The sequence below is a fragment of the Periplaneta americana genome, chromosome 9 (assembly GCF_040183065.1).
Source record: "Periplaneta americana isolate PAMFEO1 chromosome 9, P.americana_PAMFEO1_priV1, whole genome shotgun sequence".
Lineage (NCBI taxonomy): Eukaryota > Metazoa > Arthropoda > Insecta > Blattodea > Blattidae > Periplaneta > Periplaneta americana.
The window spans coordinates 12,668,361-12,693,462 of NC_091125.1; the positions used below are offsets into that span (position 1 = coordinate 12,668,361).

General features: G+C 37.0%; 1 protein-coding gene across 2 annotated transcripts in view; it reads left to right on the forward strand.

Annotated features, from left to right (window-relative positions):
• Positions 1 to 25,102, forward strand: part of Pu (GTP cyclohydrolase punch) — a 299,440-nt gene that overhangs the window by 139,542 nt on the left and 134,796 nt on the right. For both annotated transcript variants that reach the window (XM_069834421.1, XM_069834420.1), the window contains exon 2: positions 23,839 to 24,048. In XM_069834421.1, coding sequence (XP_069690522.1) covers positions 23,839 to 24,048 — 210 coding nt within the window. The remainder of the gene's footprint in view (positions 1 to 23,838; positions 24,049 to 25,102) is intronic.

Genomic DNA, 25,102 nt, shown 5'->3' on the forward strand with positions numbered 1-25,102 from the left:
ACACATTTTCCAACAATAATGGACAGGCAAGGGCGCACCCACGGGGGGGGGGGGTCCATCGGGTCCGGACTCCCCACAAAGTTGTAACATTTTTGCTGAATTTTTAAGCATTGATAGCATATAATTCCGTTTACTCTAATTTCACCGACATGATTTTTCCTGCTAGCCAAGTCCATCTAATGGCATCCTACTATAATCGTTGGTAGCTAGAGCGCTCTGCTGCTGAAAACGTAGCCGAGTGCCATCAGCCAACAAAGAATGGACAATTCTGTACTCGCTGTGTTTCAACCATCACGTTGTCATCACTGCTTAACAGATTGAGTTCAGTGTTGCCAAAATATCTATCATTGCTTATAATGAGTATTGGCGGTATTTGACTGGGTCTGTGTTTGTTTTTCCAAGTATTTGTGTCTTGAAGGATTATTAATGTGAAGTTGTGAAAACTGTTACGTGATATATTAATTTAATAGTATTAGCACAAGTGCTCACAATGCAAAAACCTAAAATTACCAGTTTTTTCAGCTCTGTTCCATCAAAGGTGGCTAAGTGCAATATTGAGATTGTACCTAACCTACAACATGATGCGAATATAGGTATTTTTCAGTGGCGGCTCCTGCATATTTCTTAAGAGGAGGAAAGAAGTTAACAGTATAAAATGACACCTTGAATGAAACATGCTACAGATTGGCCTACATGCATGTATGTAAGACCAAGTAGTGTTGGGGTTGGCCTTCCCTTTTGTATAGCAATAATCTGTTCTTGTAAACTGAGTTTCCTAAATTGTCAAAAATATAATATGCTTTCACTCTCATTCATTGTTGAATATTTGCACAAATTAACAATTACATGGAAATTCGCAATCTCGCAGCATTTTTCGTGCACACTACAGCATCACACTATTGGAAGAGACTAGTTACTAACACGTAATCGGAACCGTTTTACGGAAATGGGAATGGGAAATAATCTGTTAGGAAAGCGAGAACATTGCACCCACCCACGTGGTCTATGTTGCCACATGTACATTGCCAAATGTATATTTTACAAGTTCAGTATCACATGCTTTTGAAGAATGTCAGTTCTTGTAAAGTCACACTACCATTTTTGTTCAAAGCTGCCGGTGACCGATTAAGTTTTTTTTTTTTTTTTTTTTTTTTTTTTTTTTTTTTTTTTTTGAAAATAATGTAGTTTTGAGTACTTTCAATTTCAAATATATTTATACAAAACTGACAACTTGGCTGTTACCCTGTCTAGTAGACAATGAATAGAAGTGAATTTCAGGGTCCAAAACGATCCGCGATAATAATGTAGAACTACTTCCTCTTTGTTTTATATAAACCCAACTTCAACTTTCAGATATCTTCGAAAGTTTCAAACTATGAATAGTAGCCTATACAAAGTGCAGTGAATAATATATTTTGATTTATAATTTAAAAAAAGTTTATATGGTGTCTTTCATATCTTTGCGTTAAAACTGTTTCCATTGTGTCTCCTTCTAGATGTGTTCTAGTCTGGTTGAATGCAGCATCGTTAGATGACAGCGGTAGCGAGCTTGCTGCCTATGATCTAGGCTTGCTGCACGACCAGTCGGTTTCTGTATTTCCGGCCCATGCGCGGATTCGGAGGAGGATCTCCTCCCTTTCTGTTCATTTACTTGCTTTAAAACTCTGCTTCTGTCTCTCGCCGCTAGTGCGCTGTTGTCTGTGTGTTAACTGCAGTAAAGGAGGAAAGGATTTTCTCCACACAAACAATCTCGCATCTTTCTCACAGTTTTCCAGCAGCACATGATTGCGCGTCGTTTAAAACTCGATCAATTGAGGTTTTCTTATAGCTGTGAACTTAAAAATTATCGAATCTTCCTCGAATTTCAAGGCATATATTTCATTTGGTATTTACCTTCAAAAGAAGAAAAATGTGAAGAGGACGTTTCTCCCTTTCCTCCCCCGAGGAACCGCCACTCGTATTTTTGAACCTTCTGCATCGTCATCATCAACCCCAACATCTGAATGTGGATTCTAGTGGTAAAGATATAAGTTCTTTTGTTAACAGAGTACTTTCATCAAGGGAGAAATTTGAGACACTAAATTCCATTTGGGTGCCGAATGAGAATTTCAAGTTCCCAGTAAAACCAGTTGAAAAGAGAGAAAAAAAACCTCAGTTTCCAAAAGAGATGGCTCCAACGATGGAAGTGGTTAGCTTATTCAGACAAAACGGTGCATTTTGTAATTAATCTGTTTTGTTTGCACCTCAAGAGGTTGGAATGCACAAAGCTACGCCAACAGGAAGGTTAGTGAATCAGCCATTTGACAATTGGAAACATGCATGTGAAACATTTAACAGGCATGAAAAGTTACAGTATCACCTGAATTCTGTGGATACTTACACTAAATTAAAATCTATCGAACAAGGTAACGAATTGCCAGTTTCTTTGCAGATTGATAAAGCACGAAGAGAGCAAGGGAATGTAAATGTTCAAAGAATACTCCCGATAATTAAAACCGTTATATTTTGTGGCCGCCAAGGCATACCATTACGTGGGCATAAGGACTTCTGTCCCTTTGATTTTGAAAATCCACCAAATCATAACGAGGGAAATTTTAGAGCTTTGTTAAGGGAGCGTGTTGATGCAGGAGATGATAACTTAAAGAGCCATCTATTAGTCTGTGGAAAAAACGCAAGTTACATAAGCTGGAAAACACAAAATGAAATTATATGAGCCTGTAACTATATTATTCTTAGCCAAATAGTAGTGAGAGTGAATGAGGCAAGATGTTTTGCTATCTTAGCTGATGAAAGTGTAGATGTCAGTGGGACTGAACAGTTTTCTCTGTCAGTACGTTTCCTTGAAAATGATAGCATCAGAGAAGAATTCCTACAGTTCATTCCAGTTTCTGAGACAACTGGAATACATTTGGCTAGAACAATTCTTGAGAGCCTCACTCGATTTAATGTTGATTTGAAATATATGAGAGGGCAAGGATATGATGGTGCAAGTGCAATGAGTGGATAGTTTCAAGGTGCCCAGGCCTTTATTCTTAAAGAATGCCCTGCCGTTTTATATGTCATTGTGCTTCTCACAGTTTGAACCTCGCCATATCAGATGCATGTTGTGTTCCAGAAATCAGGAATTGCATTGGCATTGTAGGTAAAGTGTGTGAATTTTTCAACACTCCCAAAAGGCAAGATGTATTAATAAACAGTATAAAAGAGCTTTGTCCTGAAAATAAAAGAAGCAAACTCGTCCAAATGTGTGCTACTAGATGGATAGAAAGACATGACTCTGTGATGGTATTAATGGAACTGATGGATGCTGTCCTCCCTGCATTGAAAACCATTTCTTTGTGGACTGACAAGGATATATCTTCCAAAGCCGATATGCTGCATTCTTCAGTGACCAAGCCTGCAATCCTAATTTCCCTTCACGTAATCAATAAGCTCTTCTGTGTAACAAAGATCTTAAGTGAATACCTTCAGAAGACATATGAATTTGGAAAAAACACTTAAACACGTAGAAAATATTTTAGAAGTGTTACAACAGGTTAGTGATGCAGCACAAGACCAGTTTAAATCTATATTCTCGACGGTTTCTGCTCAGCTGACGTCACTTGGAGAGGAAATTAGAATCCCTCGATGTGCGTGTGGACAACGTTCACAATTCCGCAGCAATGTTCCTGCTGATAATGCTGAGGAATATTACAGGAGGACTGTATTTTTGCCATTCCTATCTAATATGCAGTCTCAGATAAAAACAAGATTTGCTAAATATAACAACATTTTGACAAAATGTTTGTGTCTGATCAAGGAAGATGGAGTTGGTAGTGACTTTATAGTTCTGGCCAAGTTTGATTCTCAAGTAGATGCTAATTTTTGTGTCCAAGATGAGGAATTGGTATGTGAATTTGAACTCTGGAACACATTTTGTAAAGGAAAACAGTACAAGTCAGTGTGGGAAATGTATATTGCATGTGAATATGATTTCTATCCTCATGTGAAAGAGCTGTTGAAGATTTTACTAACATTGCCAGTGTCCACAAGTACAAGTGAAAGGTCGTTTTCGACTCTTAAGAGATTAAAGTCATACCTGAGACAGGGGCGCACCCAGGAATTTCTCTTGGGGGGGGGGTCCAATAAAAGAACGTCAAGTTACATAAATGCACGCACGCACACACATACACACAAACATACCTCTTTCAATTTCTTTTTACAAAACAAAATCCAGTCTTCTTGGCTTTATCTTTAGTGCAGTAACAACATCTTGTGGAGAAACTGTGATATCACGATGGATGTTTAGCAAAGCAAGACCATTTAGACGATCATTTCCCATGGTGTTTCTCAGGTTTTCAGTGTTATGTTTAATTCTGTGTGACTAATCTTGTATTTTTTATTTAAACAATTTTCTGACTTCATGAAAGCCTCAAGTCAGGCAGGCCCAGCCATCTTCTTCTTTGTGTTGAAAGGGTGCTATATATCAGGGTTGCAGAACTGGGGAAGAGAGTGGTAGAAGTCTGGGGAAAGAGTTTGTTCCCTCGTCCACAAGGCCGGAGCCTTTAGTGACGTTTCTGTGGCGTTTGGCAAGCACACTGCATACATCTCTCTTCTCTGTACTCTACAATGACGTGAGGAGTGATGGGAAGGGATGAGTTACGTGTTCCGGTTTGTAACGTCTGCTACAATTGTAGCACAGTTTTGCATCCCTGCTCTATATGATTGAATTATGCAAATGCGAAGGCTAATCTTCGAAATTCCACTCCAGACTTTCCGAAAAACATTTTCTTCAGATTGGTTGCATGCTGCTTCAAATTGTCAGCCATATCTGAAGCAAACACTCTTTTAAGCCTGACTATTTTGTACACCTGGTGCTGGAAGATTTACTTTCAGCCAATATGAAGTGAGTTCGTGGCACTCTGTGTGTGTGTGTGTGTGTGTGTGTGTGTGTGTGTGTGTGTGTGTGTGTATATATATATATTTTCGACAGATGACATGCTTATCTCCCTTTCTTTATGCTCACATAGAGCTTTCTTGAGTGCGTCCTGGTCATATTTGTTTTAAATTTTCCTCTTGGAATTTCGAACTATTTTACCGATAATAAATAGGCAACTGAAATGTATAATTGCTTTAAATTACTTTAAATGCCATAATTACTTATTTTATATAGTTGACAAACAATACAGAACCCTATATTCTTCTTTCTTTCCATGGGACAACATCGGCAGCTTACTGCCGAAGTTGCCCCAATTGGCAGGAAAAAAATTATTAATCAGCGCCCCTATTAGAGACTTTCAACCGCCTTGCCAAACTCATAATCTGATACAGATTTAATCATTCTAAATAATGATGCCCCTCACAAATATCGTCAGTGTTCTCATTACGTGTTCCTTAAGACTTTCAATATCATAATTATAATAAGTCATGAGTTAAAAAAATATATTTACCTGTCATAACTGCAAATATCTCTCCATATCACACAAGCGTTATTCACACTTCGCGGCCATGTTTTCTCACCACGGTAATCTCTAAACAAGACCCTATTTGCTCAGGTCTTCAAAACAAGTGCTATGACGAAGTTGCCCCTAATGCCGAACTTGCCCCGACCTCCCCTATATATATATATATATATATATATATATATATATATATATATATATATCTGCTCATTTGTACTTTATTTATCGCTTTCTTTATTTGTCCTTATCCTCTTTTGTCTTACGAAGTGTAAGTTTTCATATTAAACTTATCGTACGGTATATACTAGATAGCCTCACGTGGCGTGATAATATTGTACAACGTTGGCTAAGTGCAACTCCTACACCTGATGGGCAACGAACATAACTACCACCAAACTTGACGCTTAATTAGTAATCTTCACTTAAAAATCCAGCTCTTAAATGCTGTTAAATGTTCACTCTGTTCATAATATATGGCATTTTTCTGTAACTCTGGGGGAGTATCATCAGATTGTTCGTTGTAAACATCGTTTCTGCAGGTGGAATTCATACACCACACGGTCGGTGGCTCCGCGCAATGTCAAGACTGTACGTACCTCAGCCATTGCATACGCATGTATTGTTTTCTTTTCCACAGTGATTCGTGTGGTAGCTGGTAGCGTATTCAGATACATATTCCGTGGACTAGGATTCGGTTGCATAAAAAAATTGGATATTTATGCCCCTTCTATAGTTACTATGTTTTATCTAGTATTTGTCCTGTGTTGTATCCCTCGGTGTCCTTGGCCATGCTAACCATATCCAGATTGTCTCGCTGCTTGTGAATGACTAGTATTGGTTCAACATGTTGCATGACCGAACATGGTCAACACCTTGTCCAATTAATGTCTAATCTTCATTCTGTATCAGTAAAGGTACCATTTGTGTTTCGTGACAGACAAGGGGCCGAGACAGGCGACAGAGACTGGAGACTGAGACTATACCTGGTAAGGTTTATCTTGTCTTGGTAGCAATAAAACCAAGTCCCTTCAAATGAGAGTGGAGATTATAGGAGGGTTGTAAATTTTCAGGGTTCCTTTCAAAATCTTGGTATTGTACAGGCTGCCGGAACTCAGTTTCTTGAAAGACAAGCTCAGTGACGGAACTACACAGTACGAAGAGAGATATATTTTTATTTTATTTTGCGCTACAGAATGTATCAACTAGTCCCTTCCGCCACTGGATGGATGGACGGCACCGCTCCACTTCCCCATCCCCATAACAACACAGACGAAGTAAGACATATCTCCCTTCTCTCTCTTTTCACAGTGAGACAAGATACATCACACAGCCTTTAGTCTCTTCTTATCTTCTACTCCCTGTAGAAATATATGAAATAGAGAGTGGGAAACAGAGACAGACGAACGAGACGAGCAGCTCACAAGCAAACATTCTTATGAGGGCAGATATAAATGGTAATTTTTTCTTTCACCACATTAATAATGTCAAAACAAGTGCTGATACAAATTTTGGACACTCCATCGCAATTATGAGACCATCCAGAAAGTGATTGTTCCCTGGGGCCGTTCACAGAAAAAAAAATTCATGGGAAGATTTATTGAAACAGATACAGCAGTTGATATATTTTTCAACATATTCCCCACTGGAATTGAGACATTTGTCATACCATGGGATCAATTTTTGTATCCTTGTGTCCTGTTGTGCAGCCCTCTGTTGAACCCACGGTATGACAAATGTCTCAGTTTTGGTGGGGAATGTGTTGAAAAATAACTGAATAATTGCTGTATTTGTTTCAATAAATCTTTCTATGAAATTATATTTTTTTCTGTAACGGTCCCACTGAAAATTACTTTCTGGACGGCCTCGTAATTGCGGTGGAGTGGCCAAAATTTGTATAAGCACTTGTTTTGATATTATTAACAAGGTAGAAGAAAAAAATTTAACTTTCTTGTCTGTCCTCATGAGAATGTTTGCTCGTCAGACAAAGCATATGAGACCTCTTTCGATTGTATTACACAACACGTGTTCTGTGGCGTAAAATATCTAAAATGTCAAAGAATACTAGTATATAAAATTAATATTTATTATTATGAAGATTATGGTGATTTTTTTTTTCAGTTTGTTTGTATATGTATATTTTATATTGTATTTAAAGTACTGTGTGACACAAAAGCCACTTGCCAAATGGAATGCATTATTCTGTTTGGAAAAGACTTCCATCTTTCGTTTATTTTTTAAATTTTGTGACTTAATCCTGAAGTAGGCCATGGTAAAAACTGTTAGTTTTTGTTTTAATTCGTTTCCTGTTTGGAGTTATAGCGAGCTGAAGGAACGATCATTTGAATTGTAAATTATATTGAGAGTTGAAAAAGAATATGTTGATCCCAAATCTCTCCGCAGATCATATGAAGGGAAGGCATATGTCACTGTTGATACTGACTCGTCCGTCGGATGGGGACGTTAAGTCTGGAGGCCCCCTTGGTTCTATTCGACAGAAGTAGGCTACGTGCCGGCATCGCGTTTCCCCTTCTCCCTTCCTCACCTTCATCATCATCCTCATCCATTACCTACACCAGGAATGTCAAGGTCAGAGCACGTGAAAGACTCTTACGTGCTTACCAAGCGCTCACGGGTTCCAATGCAGGCAGTAGCTGTGAAAAAGAAGGGGCGAGAAAAGTGAACTCTACTTGCCTAACTGCAAGATGGATTTAACTGCTCTTCAGTAATAGATAATGTGTTAGGCTCATACAAGAAAACAAGAAATAAAAGCATGTTTTGCAACATGTACCTCTGTAATAAATGCAATTAATTGTAAAATAGGAGCTTCTCCTTAACTTAAGGTGTTTTACATAATGAGGCCTACAGTTAGCCTAATTATTATTAATTGTTACACAATCATGTACTACTTATATGAGCATCATCACACTTCCAGAAACAAATTTAAATTCCTGACTTCTCGCGCAATTCAGAAGTGCTTTTTTATGATTTTTGCCGACCCCAGCCTTCTTATGTCCAGTGAAATGTTTCCTGCAGTAAAATAATTTATAATGGAAGACCTGAATTGGCTAACATTCAAAGTCCATTGAAGTACATTTTTCAGGACCGCAAATAAACTATATAGGCTTGCATTATGAGTATTGAAATAAATATTTGTATGATCCAAAAACACAGGCTTAAAGTCGGACTTAGGATATTCTTTTTTACATAATGATAGCTATGTAAAACACAACTTGTTAGGTAAAAAGTGGAATTCGGTAAATTTTGGACTTGGGATGTTTGTCAATTCAGGTATTCAATTGTACCTGTGTTGGTATATTTTATGGGTTTGATGAGTAAGGATCACAAAACAAATCCAACTTGGGGTGGAGTAGGTCAATATCTTTAAATCGTCTATGGAACTCTTCCCAGAGATTTTTTTTAAACATTGCAGTATTTTACACTGTTGAACAGGAGTTCAATGACTGAATGCGTTGGAACTATAAAAATTGTGTGCCATGAGATCTGTGACATCCACAATGAAATCTTCATCTGTAAGCTTTTAACACAAATTAATGAATGAATTAATTAATTCTTCCCATGCGATCACAATTTCAAAACGTTCAGATGCTAGAACATATCCTTGAGAAATTTAAGTTCCTTGATCCATGTAGTTATGGGTTGTCTCTATTTTTCTATTATGAATTCTGATAAATATTCACGCAATTCAAAATACCTGGTGAGAACTATTTCTTGGCTTGCCAAAGGATGTCGTAATGGTAAGAAACATCGTCAAACTGAGAATTTACGTACAAAAATATGGACAATTCATAGACACAACTCATAACTGGCATGTAACGAATCTACGCCATTAGCAGTACACACAATTTTCTTTATAATTTATTCTGTGAACATAAATACAATGCTGTGAGGAAGAAACTCTACAATACATCTTCACATACATTTACTACTAGGCCTATGTAATGTCAATAAAAACAAACTAATTTGAATATTATATCAATCTATAGATTAACTAATAATTATTTCATGTAAGTGACGCTATGTAAAGATTCATCTTTATGAATGAGGATGTCTATAGTTGAGTTTCCGAGATTTCCGACACGTCTAGCAACCAGTTTAATTAAAAATAAAAGCAAAAATGAAAACCCGTGCAAAGCCCGGTGTTCCCAGCTAGTTTAAGGATATACAAGAGTTTTAAAATAACAATACAATACACTTTCACTGCCGCCTTGTTGTTCCGTAACTCCTATGTGCAAAATATAAAAATTTTCAGTAGGAAGAAAAAACAGATTTATTCATTCTATGGCAGTGGTATAAAGGAGATCGTGAATTCTTACATTTTCGAAAGAAATATAATTACATATAGGAGATTGTATTATTTGCTATATAACCACTGTCTAGTATATACAGTCGCGAAGCTCAATACGTATTAAATATGCAAACATTAGATAGTTGCTCACCACTAGGATCGTTAATATCGCCTCATTACAAGCAATGCAAAATAGTACCGTCACAGTCTATTGTTTCTAGCACCCTCAAAACTCAAGCTTCGTGACTGTATATAGTAGACTGTAATATAACTATTTAAGTTATTTAATAGAGCAAAAATCTGAAAATCGATGTCATAGGAATTATCGCAGGAACGATGTCGATAGCTATAATGAAATAAAAACAAATGACTCCGTCTATTTAAGGCGACCTTGACGTTTATCAATATTAATATACAGAGAATATTTGTGTGTTTGTATGAAGTAGTCTCAGAAGCTAATTTGGATAATTCCGTCACTATTTGAAATTTGTAGTTTCTCTAGATGGATGTAATACTACATATGAGGACTGAGGTAAGATGAAAATAGATCTTTACGCACAGAAAACTTGATAATATTCTGTCGAAATATTGTATAACTTGATTATTGCAACTTTATTTGGTCCACATAAAATACTCTAATTTTATATACTTAAATTTCTTTTTGTTCACAGAACGTAATAATTACGAGTTTTGTCGTAAAGATGAGTATTTTTACTGGACCATACAGCCTATAATAAATAAGCATTTTACCATAGAGCTCACTGGAGCTGAGTTATTTTAAAAGGTGTCACGAAATGGCGTTCCTGCGCTCATAAGTTACCCATATTCGTTTCCTGTGTTTCTTAAAATAATATTTATGTAGGGTACCTTATTTTTTTACTTGCATAAACAATGATCTACAACCGAGCGAGTTGGCTCAGACAGTAGCGTTTGAGACACGCATTCGAGAGATCCCGGGTACAAACCCCTTGGTCGACCAATCTGACTGGAGTTTTTCATGATTTCCCTTAGTCATAAAGGCAAATGCTGAATTGGAAAGATACATGCCATGATTCATCACCGTTTCAATTACCAATACCAAAAACATTAATCAAAGTCTATAATCAGTTACATGAACACAAGCCATCTACAACACACAATAGAAACAGCAACTCAACAAGAGTAAAAACTTCCTACTCATATTATCCACACATTCTAAACACGCGACATGACCACAGATGTTAAGGCGTGAATAAAATAAACTTAACAAAAAAAGAAGAAGAAGAAGAAGAAAGATGCACAGTAAGGTTAACATAAAAATTATCTTCGTACACAATTAACTCAATTAATTTGGAGTGATTTATTAAAGGATGCATTCAAGACTAATTTAGAAAAATGTAAAACGAATTATCCTTGCACCAAAAACGGATTTTCTATGAACAAAATGATCATATTTTAATTATTTGCGAGTAATAACAATTAAGAAACATATTAAATGAATTATCATTGCATCAAATGAGTGGTGTCTGGACCACCAATTTAAATTACGTAACATATTAAACGATTTATCCTTCTATCAAACAAGAATGTTCCCTGGACCAGATGTCCTATTTTAACTATGTAATTACTTTATATTTATTTCTAACAAATGCAGCGGAGCGCATGGGTACCGCTAGTAAATAAATAAATTTAAATAAATAAATAAATAAATAAATAAATAAATCAAACAATCAATCAATAAATATGTGGTGCGAGAGTCACTGAAGGGCCAAAGCCGAACAGCCGGCTGCTGGCCTTACGTCCACATGTCTCAACATAATGACCGATCACCCAATCAGAACGGAAGTATCGTATGATTAGCATGATGATGCCCCCAGCCGTTATAGTTGGTTTTCGAAACCAGATTTTGCTATCTATCATACGAGCCCAAATGCTTCGGAATGCTATATGAGCACCGGTCCCATACGTTGGATGAAATTTCATGAGAAAATTCCTTCTGCATGAGGACTCGAACCAGCGCTCATTCCACAACACGATTACCTTGAACCACGACGCTGGACACGAATATTCAATGAAACTGCAATAGTTAAAAGTTTTTAACTAGTGAATTCGCCTTACCCCGTTTCCTGGAACTTCATTTCTATCGCTTCATATTCCGTTACCTTTTTCTTTAGGGTCAAAACTGAAGCATACAATTTTATTAGCGTTATCATCATTTTGTTCAATTTAGTTCCGGTGTTTTTTTGGAACTCATTTTATTGCACCAAATTGTCATTTTTTACAAGCCATCGAAGTAACGGACATGGGTTCGAATCCTATTTTGGCTATCTGATTGGCACTTTTCCGAAATATTCTTCAATTGGAAGGCAAATCACAGAAAATTCCTAGGACCAATCTGACCGAAATATTATCTCGCTATCAGCAATTCCATTGACGCCAGATAACTGACTAATTTATAGTTGATACAGAACATTAAAAAGTTTCCTAAACTTTAACTTGCAAACGTTCATGTGTGAACTTTCAGACTACCATGTGTATATAAATCGTCTTCTTTATCCTTTCTCATTCCCTACCGTTTGATGTTAATTTTGTGCTTAAAACAGTCGTTGCACAGTAAAATTTTGGACAGTTGATTTTACGTTTCATTAAAAGCGAGGCTGATACAGCACATCGCATCATTATTGGGGCTGTTCGCATCGAAGTGACAGCTGATCGAGAGAGAGAAAGTGTCGCAGAGTGACGCAGCAACAGTCAACTAGTTCTCTCTTCCGATCCGCTGGTACAAAAGGACCTAAACTCTAAAACCAACAAATCTAATAACCGGTTGTCGCAGTATCGGCGGTATGTACTTCTTGTCCTCTCATCTTGAAGAAAGAGGCAGGATAGATTTCTTGGAATTGAGATCAATATGGATTGATACTTTCTAAATCCCACAACTCTGAGGCAATAAAATGAACGAATAAAATGAATGGAACTGTAGAGTTATGAAAACTTCATCTTAAGAAGTATATAGAACATACTGTAGTGCTTCAGAAAACTCTGTATGAATTATTGAAATACATGTTTTCAGTTATTCTCATGCGGAAGAGAAAATTAGTATTAATATTAACTTAGTCTGTCTGTTCGTTTTGTAATATATCACGTCGTGCAACATAATATGAATTCATACTCGGAGAATTTTTCTACTGGTACATCTACAAATAAACTTCTAGGGCTTTAAAAATCCAAAAATATAACATCTAGTTTCCACTTGCTTGTACAGATATAATTGCCGCCACTACTCGAGTCCATTTCGCGGATTTTAAAATCACCATAGAGTTACTCCATGCTCCACACCATCTGATTCTGCCATCTATTGACACTGTAGCTCGAAGTTTGATTCATTTCAGTGTGAGAAAAGTTTCGTTATCAAATTAGAATAGATAGTCGATGGTATCGCATCATTTTTCAGTCGGAAGTGATCGGAAACTTCCTGTGTCCGACTCGACTTTATCCACTTGTTGCGATTTGAACTTTTTACAACGTGGACGAATGTATTTCATGACAAATCCACGCTATGAATTATAAAATTATGTAGTTTTCTCCTCAGTTTCTGCAGCTAAAAATAAAATTTACTGACTCAATCTAATAAGAGTGATGCAGGGAAAACAAATTCCTTTCCAATGGATAATACACAACAAAAGTTGCTCACAGCCGTGAGAGGACGCGATTGTTGCAACGGCGAAAAAGGTATATTTGAAATAAAAAATACAGCAGCCGAAACATCGGTAACAGATATCAGATTGGAAATAATTAACTCCAGGTATGTCAAGAGCTTTAAACTATGAGTAGTCTACATAGTTAATCGATTAACTTCTGTGATAAAATTATTAATACGGCAACTTTATCTAGCGCGTACAAATATGTCCGTAAATGATAATTCTTAATACAACAGTTCCTAGTAGCTTATAATACCTCTACGTTGCTAGAAGGTGATGCAATTTTCAATTAAATTTCATCTACGTTACTGTCATATTTGCAAACATAACGTCAGTAGTTGGCGGGACGCTCTAATGGAGACACCACGCATCTGCAGCTCAGGTACAGTGACACCCATTTCTCTAAATGACTGACTAATTAACATACACATCTTGTACAAATCTATAGAATAAATGTAACAATGTTATCCTCTTCATCAGCTTTCATATTTTCTACCAAAATTTGTAATATTTACTTCCGAACTTTTTCTTCTCGTAAGCACTACAACAATGTTGGTAATTTCAAATTGTATATGAGATGTTATTTCCATAAAGAATATATAATATGGGACATACCGAAAATCAAAGAGTTCCTTAATTTTATTGTTTTATGTGTGAATACTTGGAGTTGGACAGTATTACCAGAAAACATGCTTTGAAATCTCTTAGATTTATTAGATTTCTTCTAACGTTATTTTATGTTTATTTATGTTAGCTTTAACTGCGAGATGATATCGCGACTATCTATTTGGAATGGTACATTGGTGTTTACTTGGATTTGTATGTCTTCTACAATCTCCTACCGAGTTCGCAGACTTGTGTACTTCCGACATATTGCCGGCATGTACCCGGCGTTACAGCTCCTCAGCCCCTTTTCATGCATATTTGGCGCCTCAAAATAAACGGAAGCGAATATCAGGCTGTTGTCTTTATAAACGTTTCCCACATTTAATTACTCATTTTCTTTCAAGAAAAATGTATAGGCCTACCCTTTGTTACAAAACAAAGTACCTTTGTGTGGTTCCGGATAAGCATACCAATAACACATCACTTCCATCCGTTTTAGAGACGTCCGCTGTATGGCTGTTTACAAAATCTCCAAGCGCCTCGCTTCATTTCGTGTTAGAGACGTCCGCTGTATAGCTCTTTACAAAATCTTCAAGCGCCCCACTTCATTTTGTGTTAGAGACGTTTGATGTATGGCTCTTTACAAAATCTCCAAGCGCCCCACTTCATTTCGTGTTAGAGACGTCCGATGTATGGCTCTTTACAAAGTCTTCAAGGGCCCCATTTCACTCATTTCACTCCGTTTTAAAGACGTCCGATGTATGGCTCTTTGCAAAATCTCCAAGCGCCTCACTTCATTTCGTGTTAGATACGTCGCTGTATGGCTCTTTACAAAATCTCCAAGTGCCCCAGTTCATTTCGTGTTAGAGACGTCCGATGTATGGCTCTTTACAAAATCTTCAAGAGCCTCACTTCACTCCGTGTTAGAGACGTCCTACGTATGGCTCTTTACAAATTCTTGACGCGTTCCACTTCATTCCGTGTTAGAGTCTTCAAGGGTCCCACATCACTCCTAAAATAAGGTCCTAGACATATCCACGTTACTTTAAACGCCTAGATGTCCTCAAGAGGACGATCTGGAGAACCATCAAAGGAGCTGATAATCACATCCGTAATACTCAACTATATGAAGTTATTGGTATATAAGCCGTAAAAATTTTCTATTCTCAGTATTTACTCATTCTAACCCACTATTAAATACTCAAGACCACCTTATTTAATAACAATTTCTTCCTCGACGACCTCATCAGACCTTGTGATTCTAACACGGTCAAAATGACTTATCAGTCAGGCAACAAAAATTACCAAACCATCCATATGTCTCCCAAAGCTTCTTTATAAGGCATGTGTCCTAAGAATCGCTCACTGTTGACAAAGTAAGAAAAATCCTATATTACCATAATTTAGTTGTCATATCTGAATAGTGTGCAGACGTATTCACCACGAAAGCAATGGATTAACTTTTCACGAATCAATAGGACCTGTCTGCATCTTTATTTGTAATGAAAGTGGAAACCGAAACGAGATTTTCCTTAGAAATAGCTACATTCCTCGATATTTGTGGTCGAGGAATTTGATGAATTACCATTATCAGATTGACCGACACAGGGATTTGAACCCGGAACTTCCTGATGCTAGTCTAGTGTTTTACTGCTGAGCCATCCTGCTCGGTTTCTGCTTACCTTTAATGGCCTATGTGCGCAAATATTTCAAGTTTTAACGTATAAAACTTGTGTGTACGTGTAGAAAAGGTTGCCAACAGACATGACTGGATTGTATCCAAGTAGAGCAGTGTATGTTATCAGTAGCCAAGTTTGAACTCTCACAACTAATCGCATGCGGCCATTTTCTAGCTAAAAATGTTTAATTAAGTTGCATGTTTTCTCTGAAAAAAGCTCAGAATAAGTCGGTTGCCGGAAATCGAAGAATTTTTAGGTAATATCAGGTGGTTATAATTAAACTGACGGTGTTCAGCGTGGTACAGCACGGACTGTAATGATCGTAGGAGTGTGAAACCTGGAAGATATGCTAAGTAAGCAATGCGCTCGCGAATTATGAAAAAAAAAAAATAGTTCCAAGTCTTGCAACCGGGTGAAAATATGGTGGAGTAGGTAGTCAGAACGTGGTATGGGAGCAGGAAAAAGGCAGGAAAGATCAAATTCATGATAACTGTGGTTCTGGCACGGTTTTTTTGGAACTGTGGTTACAAACACTGTTCAACTTGGCCTCCCTCCTCAGCAACATGTTGCATCCGTAACACAGCATGGTCGACAATTGCTCGCAACATATCTGGTGAAATCAGAGCGACATGTCGTTGTGTGCTAGCCTTTAGGTCAGGCAGAGACCGGATAGACACTATCTTTCAAATATCCCCACAACCAGAAGTCACATGGATTTAGGTCTGGGGATCTTGAAGACCAAGCATCTGGAAATTGCCTAGAGATGATATGGTCGCTACTGGAAGTTTCTCGCAACAAATCTTTCACCTTGCGAGCGACATGTGATGTTGCCCCATCTTGTATGAAAATAATGGTGTGGTCACAGTTGCGTTCTTGCGTATTGCACAAACAGATCCACTATAATGTGCAGATGTCATTGTACACCTAACAGGCTCGCGAGGTGTTCATGTGTTTGACCTTTCCTGTCTTCTTCCTGCGCCCATACCATGTTCTGACTGCTTACAGCGCCACATTTTCACCTGGTGGCAAGACTTGGAGCTATTTTTTTTGCAGAATTTGCGAGCGCATTGCTTAATTAGCATATATGCGAAGTTTCGCACTCCTACGATCATTACAGTCCGTGCTGTGCCACGCTGAACACTGTCAGTTTAATTATAACCATCTGGTACTTTGACACATTTCTGAATATAGGATTTCTTCAATTCAGTAAGAAGTTATATCTAATAGACAAATATTACAAATCATGCACTTCTCTTACAAGTAAGAGAACAGGGATAGTCAACAATGAAAGTCGTTTTCTGTATTAGAGGGCTCATGCGATGACATTACAATGAATATCAGTCATCATAATTATAATACGTGTTTATTGATCTTAACTATAGCAAGTTGTCTTTATCACGATTCACACCGAGGCCCGATCTGATATTACGCGAGTACACAATGCAACGTATTGACGTGGGACCAGCCTCATGGTCTAGTGGTCTAGTGGTCAGAGCTCCTGGCTACAGTTCATGAGGTCCCGGGTTCGATTCCTATGTTCATCCAGGGCTTGAATTTAGGTTAAGTTTAGATTTAAAATCTCTCCTAACGCCACATAATCATAGTCATTTTATCATATCATCGGGGTAATGTAACTCCGCCTTCCAAGCGCCTCAAACTCAAGAGTGGTTTACACCTAAGCCCTGTCAGAAGAGAACACTAGAAGTGGCGGAAGACAACCTGGTGACATTAGAAAAACCCGTACCGGTATTGACTTGGGTCACTTTGACGTCGTTGTACCGCCAAGTAGATCTGTTAATTTTGAAATTTAAAATAATAATTAAAACAAACGTGAAAAAATCCACATCCCAAGAAAGAGAAGTGAACTCTTCCGTAACGAAAAGCAAGCAATTGAAGGGAACTGGTAATACGTGAAGGTCTCACAAGAACACACCATTAACTGCTGCAAGACAGCATCACTAGGTATGGTATCAACAATAATTGGACCTTGGGTGGGACAATTTGGGCCTACTTTCAAAACCGGGAACACGAAAAGAAAAATTAACAGAGTCTGCAATGTAACGCCGGGTGAAACAGGCCTTCACTGTCTGGACTCCATCAACTGTACAGTTTACAAATATGCCTTTCACCGCGGTGAAACAGACTGTGAATTCCCTCCACCCTACAACATATTAATATTGCAGAATTCATCATTTATATACATTTATATGTTAATTTTAACCCCATGACATATAGTGTAAGTTTGTTACTTGACTGCACAAGTTTTTAATATCAGGCCATAGATGCCAATAGTTTTATACACACGCAAAAGTGAGAGATTTCAGTTATCTATGTAAATAAGTGTTTTATTTTGTATGTGAACCATTTAACCCCAGAGTCATGACAAGTATATATTTGTAAAATGCCTGCATGTGCATTCAACTACTAGATCAAAATGTACCTGATTAGTCCCTCACCTAATTTCAAAATTGTTTGCTTAAGGATTCACCTGAAGATGACTTTTTGTATAAGTCGAAAATATTTGTGACTTTTAAATTATAATATGATGTAACAGAATTATCTTCTGACTTCACATATTGATAAGTGTTTTGACTGAAAATATAAATTATTATTGAATGATACTTAACGAACGAACTGTTCATTCTATTTTTCTCCTTTTCTAAGTTCTTTACATCTCTACATCTACCTATCTTGCATCCCGCTTCAGTTACTTGTCAAATTATAATTTCTCTACACGCACGCAAAATAGCAGAATACCCTCCATACTAACACAAAAAAGTAAATGTATTCATCATCATTCACTATCTAGCTATTGCGTTTGTGGAATAACTTGGCTTGGCTTTACACTTACACTTACTTTGAACTATTGTACGCCTTACATGTGATGATTGTCAGAGTCCAACAGATGGCCTGGGTGACACTCGTGAATCCGACGCTGATAGAGGGGGTATCCTACCTCAGGCCCTGATAGAATCAGGTCCTATCCGCAGACGAATAGCCTGATAAGTCCCACAGCCTGGAGCCCCAAGTCCTTCCTCTATCAGTATTGCAAATCCTTACTACACCCAATAATTCATCTCTGCCTATATTACTATTATTACAGATGACATAAAATTAAGGGAGATGGAGTGTGTTTGTGGAATGATAGAGGGGAAGTCCACACCTGTGGAGTAACGGCTAGAGCGTCTGGCCGAGAAACCAGGTGGCCCGGGTTCGATTCCCGGTCGGGGCAAGTTACCTGGTTGAGGTTTTTTCCGGGTTTTCCCTCAACCCAATATGAGCAAATGCTGGGTAACTTTCGGTGCTGGACCCCGGACTCATTTCACCGACATTATCACCTTCATCTCATTCAGACGCTAAATAACCTAAGCTGTTGATAAAGCGTCGTAAAATAACCTGCTAAAATAAAAAAAAAAAGATAGAGGGGAAAGGGAGTACCTAGGAAAAACATTTTGCAATATCTTTGTCCACAAATTCCATTACGACCTCTCCGGAGATCTAACCCGGGTCGTCTGAAAGAGAAACCAGTGCGCAAGCACTGGGGCTATAGATGCGGCGGGTCTGCTCCTGATTCTGACGCTTTATTTATTCATTTATTTATTTATTTATTTATTTATTTTTGTACATATTTATTTACTATTTATTTGTTTTTTGTTTGTTTTGGTAGAGTTAAGGCTGTGAGGCCTTCTCTTCCACACTACCAGAAGTAAAATATACATTGAAACAACAGGAATAGCAAAAGTAGTACTGTTGCAGATGACAGATTAAGTGAGGTGCACGTGGAGAGTGTTGGTGGAATAATAGAGGTGAAACGGGAGTAGCCCAAAATCGCTCTGTAACATCTTTTTCCACAAATTCCATTACGATCTGGACGGGTATCGAACTCGGGCCGCCAGCTTGGGAGATCAGTGCCCGTACCCAGCGGCATCAGCGACTGTCGGAATTTAATAGTATTAAAAAACAAACTTTGTAAGCATTTTCGTACTGAGTAGAGTACAATGGAGTCAACTGAAATTTTTAACTTTATTGTAAAAGTTTCGAAATTGTTACTGTATTGTTTCCCTTCAAATTTGTAGCTACTTGCTTAGCTTCATATGTTTAATTACTTAATCGCTAACTATATTAGGAAATTAATCTACTAGTAATCTTTCATTTATAGGAAAGCTACCTGTTACCAGTTTATCTCTCCACTTGTATTTTCTCTCGGCTCCTTTTCTATTTCTGCATTTGTAATTATATTTGTTTTTCTTATTTACTTTTCTCTGCATTTCTTTTTTACTTCTGGTGATGTGACAGAGACGGCCTCAAGCCCTTTAACTGTGTCACATTAAATAAATAAGTAAGCAAATAAATAAAATTACGTTTCAGGTTGTAACATTTTTACAAAATACATAATTGCTGTTGGCAATCACATTTTTAATAGGATTGCATGAATTTCATGCCAAGTCTGTGACTCGCATATAATCACATAATCGGTATGGCTTATTAAAATATTTTATTGCTTTATGCATTTTATTTCAAAATGAGTTTTATTCTTTTAGTATGAATCTGCTCAAAGCGTGATAAATTGTCTTGGAACCCTTGAGTACGTAGCTGTAAATTTTATGGTCATTCTTGTACATAATGTTTAGAAAAGTTTATTTCTTCACTCGAGCACTTTCTTGCACTATTAATATTTAAACTTTGTGTGTGTAATTATGTAATGTTGAAATTTAATCTATAAAACCAATAGTAGTTCAGAAACACTGTGCTATGAAAAAACACAATGGAAAATACAGCAATAAAGAGAAATAGTATTTTTCAATACCTAATTCAAGTATATTCTTATGCGATTATAATGTATAACGTTGATGTGATGCAATATCTCTTCAAACAATATTGAATTGCCTATATCAGTTATTCTGCTACAGTATAAAAATGTAGAAATGACTGAAGCCGTGAGATATGTGGACGAATAATGTTGTTCAAAGTATATATGTTACTGTAAATGTCCGAAGACCGGTAAATCTTAGAATTTACCAGTATAACCTAACATTTACCATTACAGTGCGGTAAAACCCCCAAATATCTTATTAGATGTATACATTTTGAACTTTTACCAAGAGATGTTGGTAAATCTCAGTAGTTACCGATCAGCTGTGGTAAAATCGTATTAAAGAAGAAAAAAGTATCTTTACTAAGATTTTCCGTTCTTCACACTTTTACATATCTATTTCCAATTCATATTTTATTGTTGTTTTAGGATCTATTTAAAACATAAATAAAAATCACCTCAGCAATGACTGAAATAATTTGTATTTATTTTTAATTTAAGTTATTTAAATATTCATACATTCTAATGTGAGTATAATAAACAATATTCTGTATTAAAAATAGTGAAAAATATTGTAATTTTAACCACTGTCTGTTATAGTATTTCATATAAAAATTAACAAAGCCTTTACATCTCCTCAAAGAGTCTAGTCCACAAATAAAGTAAAACAAACATTATGAAGCACTTTTTTGTTGAACACTTTTTAAACATTTACACTTTTTGAACCCTTGTCCTCCAACGAAAGATAATTGACCAACCACTTCCCGTACACTAATTCCTTCATTTTCTAATTCTTCAATGCTGATAAAATTTTCTTTACACAATATAAATTCGTTCCTAGAGTACAATGACTTCAGTTTGCCAGTTTTGGTGCCAAGTTGATAAAACTAATCTTAAATATTTATGATCACTGTTATTATTGATTTTGCGTCAATTTTTGCATCCGGTACTTTGATTCTCACATTCTATCAGACTAAAAATTTTGGAATTTTGTTACAAGTGGCTGCTTTCATTTTCTTCGCTTGCATTTCAAGACCTTCTTTGGCAGCCTCTCGGAACCGCTTCACCCCTGCAAACATGTCTGAATCTGCACAACGAAGGCGAGATTCTTCGTTCTGGATTCTTCGATCTAGCTTTTACCAGCTCGCATCGGTAAATCCTGAGTTTTACCAACATTTCTTGGTAAAAGTTCAAAATGTATGAATGTAATAAGATATTTTGGGGTTTTACCGCACTATAACGGTAAATGTTAGGTTATACCGGTAAATTCTAAGATTTACCGATCTTCGTACATTTACAGTAACATATATACCAATCTGCAGAAGTCCCGTAGTCGTTAAAGCAAATTTTAAGTGTCCTTGAAAATAATTTTGTGTGTTTAATATGATGTGCCACATATGAGATGCACTACTAGATTCACAAATTTATTGTTCATTTTATGTTATAATAAGAAATACTGTCATATTTCAGGTTTTCTCGTCACGTCATTTGACGTTAAATGAGCCTTTTTCGCATACAAATAGTTTTTATGAACATAGAAGGGATTGTAAGTTTATCTTTTGATAAAATTGAAAATATACATAATTAAGTATTGTAACAAATCTAGAGACATATCACTATGCATTTGAATTGTTACTTTTATACTTATGCGTAAATTATTTTAGACTGAAAATTATGAAGGTTCTAATTGACAATTATTACCTTTATATATTTTTGGCTTATTGTGTTTCTTATTCCATGACAATGGACCATTGGCAGAAAGACATCTGGTTACCACCCGACTGTACAGAATTATTCTGCCGGTTTGTTGACGTTTAGATTTGCGTTACTACTGTCCATTCGATGGAGACATAGCCCAAGCTCACACAACATAGTTTCGGTACCAACTTGCTAGCTCTGCTTATTAATCTTCATTCCATACAAGATGCCTCCGCATATGAACAAACAACGCAAAATCTTTCCACGCCTCGACCGCTGATTAGTTCCTATGTTCCCATCTTCTATGTTTGGATCATGCTGTTAGTGATGACGCAGTTTCATTTAATCTCATCACGTTTCATTTCCAAAAACAGTCTGTCCTTGCTCCACCTACAAATTACATTCTTTCTTCACAGGCTTAGTAATTAATTTTTCAATTGCTTCACATATCGTATTTCCTTTTCGTGTTTTGAAAAACAGCACGTTTTCTATTAAGTCTTCGAAAATGTAGAACAGGTTGTGTTTTCAGACTAGGAACTAATTAGCTTAGCGTTCTAGGAACCATAAAGATATTCTTAGTTCTGCAGTCATTACATGCGGAGCCACCTTATATGGAAAGAAGATTATGTAGTTTTATCTAATGCTTCCTTACTGTATATCAGTAATGTCAACATAAACATTCTGAACGTCGAATTCCATTTTTATATTGATAATATAAGTTAAAGCTCTTCTGAGTAAGAGTAGCTGCCATGCTCGCCATTATTTACAACGCTACTTGATTCTAATATATCCTGAAAGTAAGGAATTTTTATACCAAAATACTTCTCTTGGCTCTATTCGATAGAGAAGTAAAACTGGGGGCTGACTGGCTTTTTGAAGACCCTGGACGGATCCATGTGTGTTAGTTCATATTGGCCCACAGTGCGCCTTATATGGGGCGATTCTTGTAATTTGTCACTTAGCCCGAGTGGCATTCGTAAATCCGATGTTGACAGGCGGGCCTTTCAGCTTCAGACCTAACAGGAGTTGGTCCCATCCCCAGATGAATGTCTATTAAGTCTTAGGGCTCAGAACCTCAAGCCCTTAAATCCTGTATCAGTATTTAGGATCCCTATTACCCAAAGACTTCACCCCAGCCTATTTTAACTATTGTAGTTGATACACGAAATGAGGGGACGGTAGAGAGTATTGGTATAATGTTAAAGAGTAACGAAAATACAGTTAGAAAAACCCTCTGCAATGTCTGCTTTGTCCAACACAAATTTCATCACAATCAGATCGAACCCAAGTCGTTGGATAAATGACCATTGGGCTAGCTCTGAACCACAGAATTGGCAGGAAACGGGGGAATTTAATGTGTAGTCAGGACTTAGAATATAAGAAACATGGGGTCAAATTTACAGCCAACTGTTTCTCGGCCCACAAATTTTCCTGGATTTCGGACGTAAACCAATACACCACAATGCATCTGTTGTTCAATAAATGAAAGTGTTTGTAATGGTGGAGTTTAAGTTACAGTAACTCAAGACAATATTAGCCTAATAAAATAATATTGGAATGTTTGAAACGTTACACATTGAAATCTGTAGAGGTGATTATAGAATTTCTGTTTATTCAGGGCACGAGAAATGCACTTTTCACCATGATTTGGAGTTGGACCACAGACCTCCAACAAGAGAGGCTCTTTTACCTGATATGTCCCGCGCATATCGCCTGTTACTCTCGTCTCTGGGAGAGAATCCGGACCGACAAGGACTGCTCAAGACACCCGAGAGGGCGGCCAAAGCCATGCTCTTCTTCACTAAGGGCTATGACCAGAGTCTCGAAGGTAAGTATGGATTTGAATCTTCACAGGTTTATTTCTGCTGCTGTTTGCATTGATTGCAAATTGTTTATTTTGACTAAACCTAGGCTTGGACGTATAATATTTATCAAAGCCCGAAATTCGGTCTTTGGCCTTCATAAAACGACCGAACTTAGGCTTGTATAAAATTGAAATGATGCGAACTCTGTGAAGTGGCAAGCTGACGAAATTTTGAGGAGATCTAATATAAAAAGGTCCCAGTTGTAGTTGTCGGAAAAATCTGCTAGTTAAAATCCCTAAAGTGGACGAGGAGAGCTACACAGAGTAATCATAGAAATAGAGATGAAAGACTTATCTTCCGTAATACTTCAGAAATTGTACGTCAGAAGCGAATTTCAATTCGCAGATGACTAATTACTGAATATCAACGATGTTCCTTATAAGCAAGCTACCCTGAGAACGGTTTCAGCAGTAATCTAGAATCTTAATCCAAAGAAGGCTTCATTAGATGTGGCTGTAGAAACTACAGTAGAACCCCAATTATCCATCACCCTATTAACCGATTGTCAGATTATCCGACTTTTTTCCTAGCCTTTTCTTTTTTGCTGCAGAAAAAATATGAAGTACTATGCTATATGTTTCTAGGTAGTTTTCCAAAAATACCTTTACCATACACAGTATATACGTACTTAGTAGGAGTGATTCGCGTCTGCAATAGAAATAGTTACTTCTAAAATAGTCACTACCTCCGTTCAAAGAAATTACCCCAAGAACTTTCACAAACCCGTTAAGACCTTATTCTTATTATTCGAGTGGCCGTATGTATAACTTCTATGCAAAATGTCTTCCACAATTGTCAGAAGAAAACGTATTGTGTTAACTAACGAAAAATTACAAATATTTGAGAGGAGTGAGAAAGGATAAACTGTAGTTAATGCTGCTTCAAAGTACGCGAGTACAACTGAAAGCGATTTAATAGAAAATAAGGATAAGGTGTACAAAGTAGGCCTATGTAAATCTCGAACATGATACTTCTACTATTCTTGGATTTTCACAGACAATCAGCCAACAACTCTTG